The 1691-nt window shown below is 55.9% G+C and overlaps 1 protein-coding gene across 1 annotated transcript in view; it reads left to right on the top strand.

The window, feature by feature from the left end:
- ETH_00006715 (glucose transporter, putative) overlaps positions 1-1130 on the top strand; it is a gene marked incomplete at both ends in the record, with an annotated part of 8303 nt that extends 7173 nt beyond the window's left edge. The window contains 3 exons of the mRNA XM_013377990.1: positions 286-465; positions 644-820; positions 1020-1130. Of these exons, the coding sequence (XP_013233444.1) occupies positions 286-465; positions 644-820; positions 1020-1130 (468 nt within the window). The remainder of the gene's footprint in view (positions 1-285; positions 466-643; positions 821-1019) is intronic.
- Between the last annotated feature and the right edge of the window lie 561 nt (positions 1131-1691).

Raw genomic sequence — 1691 nt, 5'->3', positions numbered from 1 at the left:
TTAGGGTTTAGGGTTTAGGGTTTAGGGTTTGTGCGCAGCGCACTGCCGCCATCGGCAGCAGAGGCAAGGGCAGCGGAAGCAAGAGAGATTGAAAGGCAGATAAAAGAGAGAGAGAAACTTCTAGCAGTAAACCCTAAACCCTAAACCCTAAACCCTAACCCTCTGATGGAGGCCTGCAGGCCCTAAACCCCAGCACCACCTGTGCTCTAAACCCTATATGGACAATCCACGCGACCTACCTAGGGTTTAGGGTTTAGGGTTTAGGGTTTAGGGTTTGTTTTTCAGACAGGAGGGGGCGGCGAGCCTCCCCCCCTAAATCCTCAAGTGTTTACTCTAGAGCAAATGCGGCAACTCGACAAGCAGCAGCAGCAGCAGCAGCAGCAGCAGCAACAGCAACAGCAAGATGACTGGAGCGACGTGGGCCACGCAGCTCTGACCCCCGCTGAGCTTATGCGCATCAAAGACGTAGGCTCCAGGGTTTAGGGTTTAGTGTTTAGGGTTTAGGGTTTAGGGTTAGTTCGGCTTTTGAGCTGTAGTCGGTTGTTGGAGTCTGTTCGAGCGCCACTTCTCCAGCGCAAGCTCCCAAAAGCTCAGGGTTTAGGGTCTAGGGTTTAGGGTTTAGGGCTTAGGGTTTGTGTTTCAGGCTCTGGGAGAAGGCCCTTCGTTTCAGTCTCGGGCAAAGCAGCAGCTGCTGCTGCTGCAGAAGCGAAAAGTGTTTAGGGTTTGCTGCGTGCGGCTGCTGCTGCCAGACCTCTTCGTGCTGCAGCTGCAGTTTGCCCCTTCGCAAACCCTCAGACACGTGCGAGACACGGCTGCCCAGGTAGGGTTTAGGGGTTAGGGTTTAGGGTTTGGGGTTTGGGATTGGGCTTGGGGCTTCGCAGCACGCAAGGCGTCTAGGGTTTAGGGTTTAGGGTTTAGGAATGCCGTTTTAGGGTTTAGGGGGTTCAACGGCTTACTTTTGAAGCTCAGGGTCTAGTGTCTAGGGTTTAGGGTTTAGGGTTTAGGGTTTAGGGACGTAGGCTTGGGAGTTTGGGGTTGAGGGTTGGGGAGGGCCTGCTGCTGCTTCTGCTGCTGCTGCTGCTATTCTGCTGATGCTCCGTTGCTGCTGCTGCTTCGGCCGCTTAAGTTAGTGCTGCAGTTATAACTGCTGCTGCAGTTCGTTCTGCTGCTGCCGCAGCTCGCGCTGCCGCTCTTGCTGCAGCCACTGCTTTTGCTGCTGCTGCTATTTATTTTGCTGCTGCTGCTTCTACTACCCCTGCAGCTGCTGCTACTGCTTGTGCAGCTGCTGTTAGTGCTGCAGCTGCTGCTGTTCTGCTGCTGCTGCTGTTACGGCTACTGCCACCGCTCCAGCAGCAGCGGCAGCAGCAGCTGCTGCTGGTGCTACCCCTGCTGCTACCCCTGCTGCAGCTGCTGCTGCTGCTGCTGCTGCAGTTCCTGCACCCCCACTTCCGCGAGGGTTTGCTGCGGTGGTACTTATGCGAAACGCCGCCGCTGCGGCGCTGCTGCCTTTCCAAAACCCTTTATGAAGAGGGTTTGGCCCCGCGGTGCCTTCTCCACGTGAAATTGGAAGGTTAGGGTTTAGGGTTTAGGGTTTAGGGTTTAGGGTTTAGGGTTTGGAGTTTGGAGTTTGGGGTTTGGGGCTGGGACGCGGCGGTCAGGGGTCAAACGCGCAGAAAGTGGGGGCTACAGCT

The sequence above is a fragment of the Eimeria tenella genome, genomic scaffold (assembly GCF_000499545.2).
Source record: "Eimeria tenella Houghton genomic scaffold, Eth_scaff7, whole genome shotgun sequence".
NCBI classification, from domain to species: domain Eukaryota; phylum Apicomplexa; class Conoidasida; order Eucoccidiorida; family Eimeriidae; genus Eimeria; species Eimeria tenella.
This window is presented reverse-complemented; position numbering and strand designations above follow the sequence as displayed.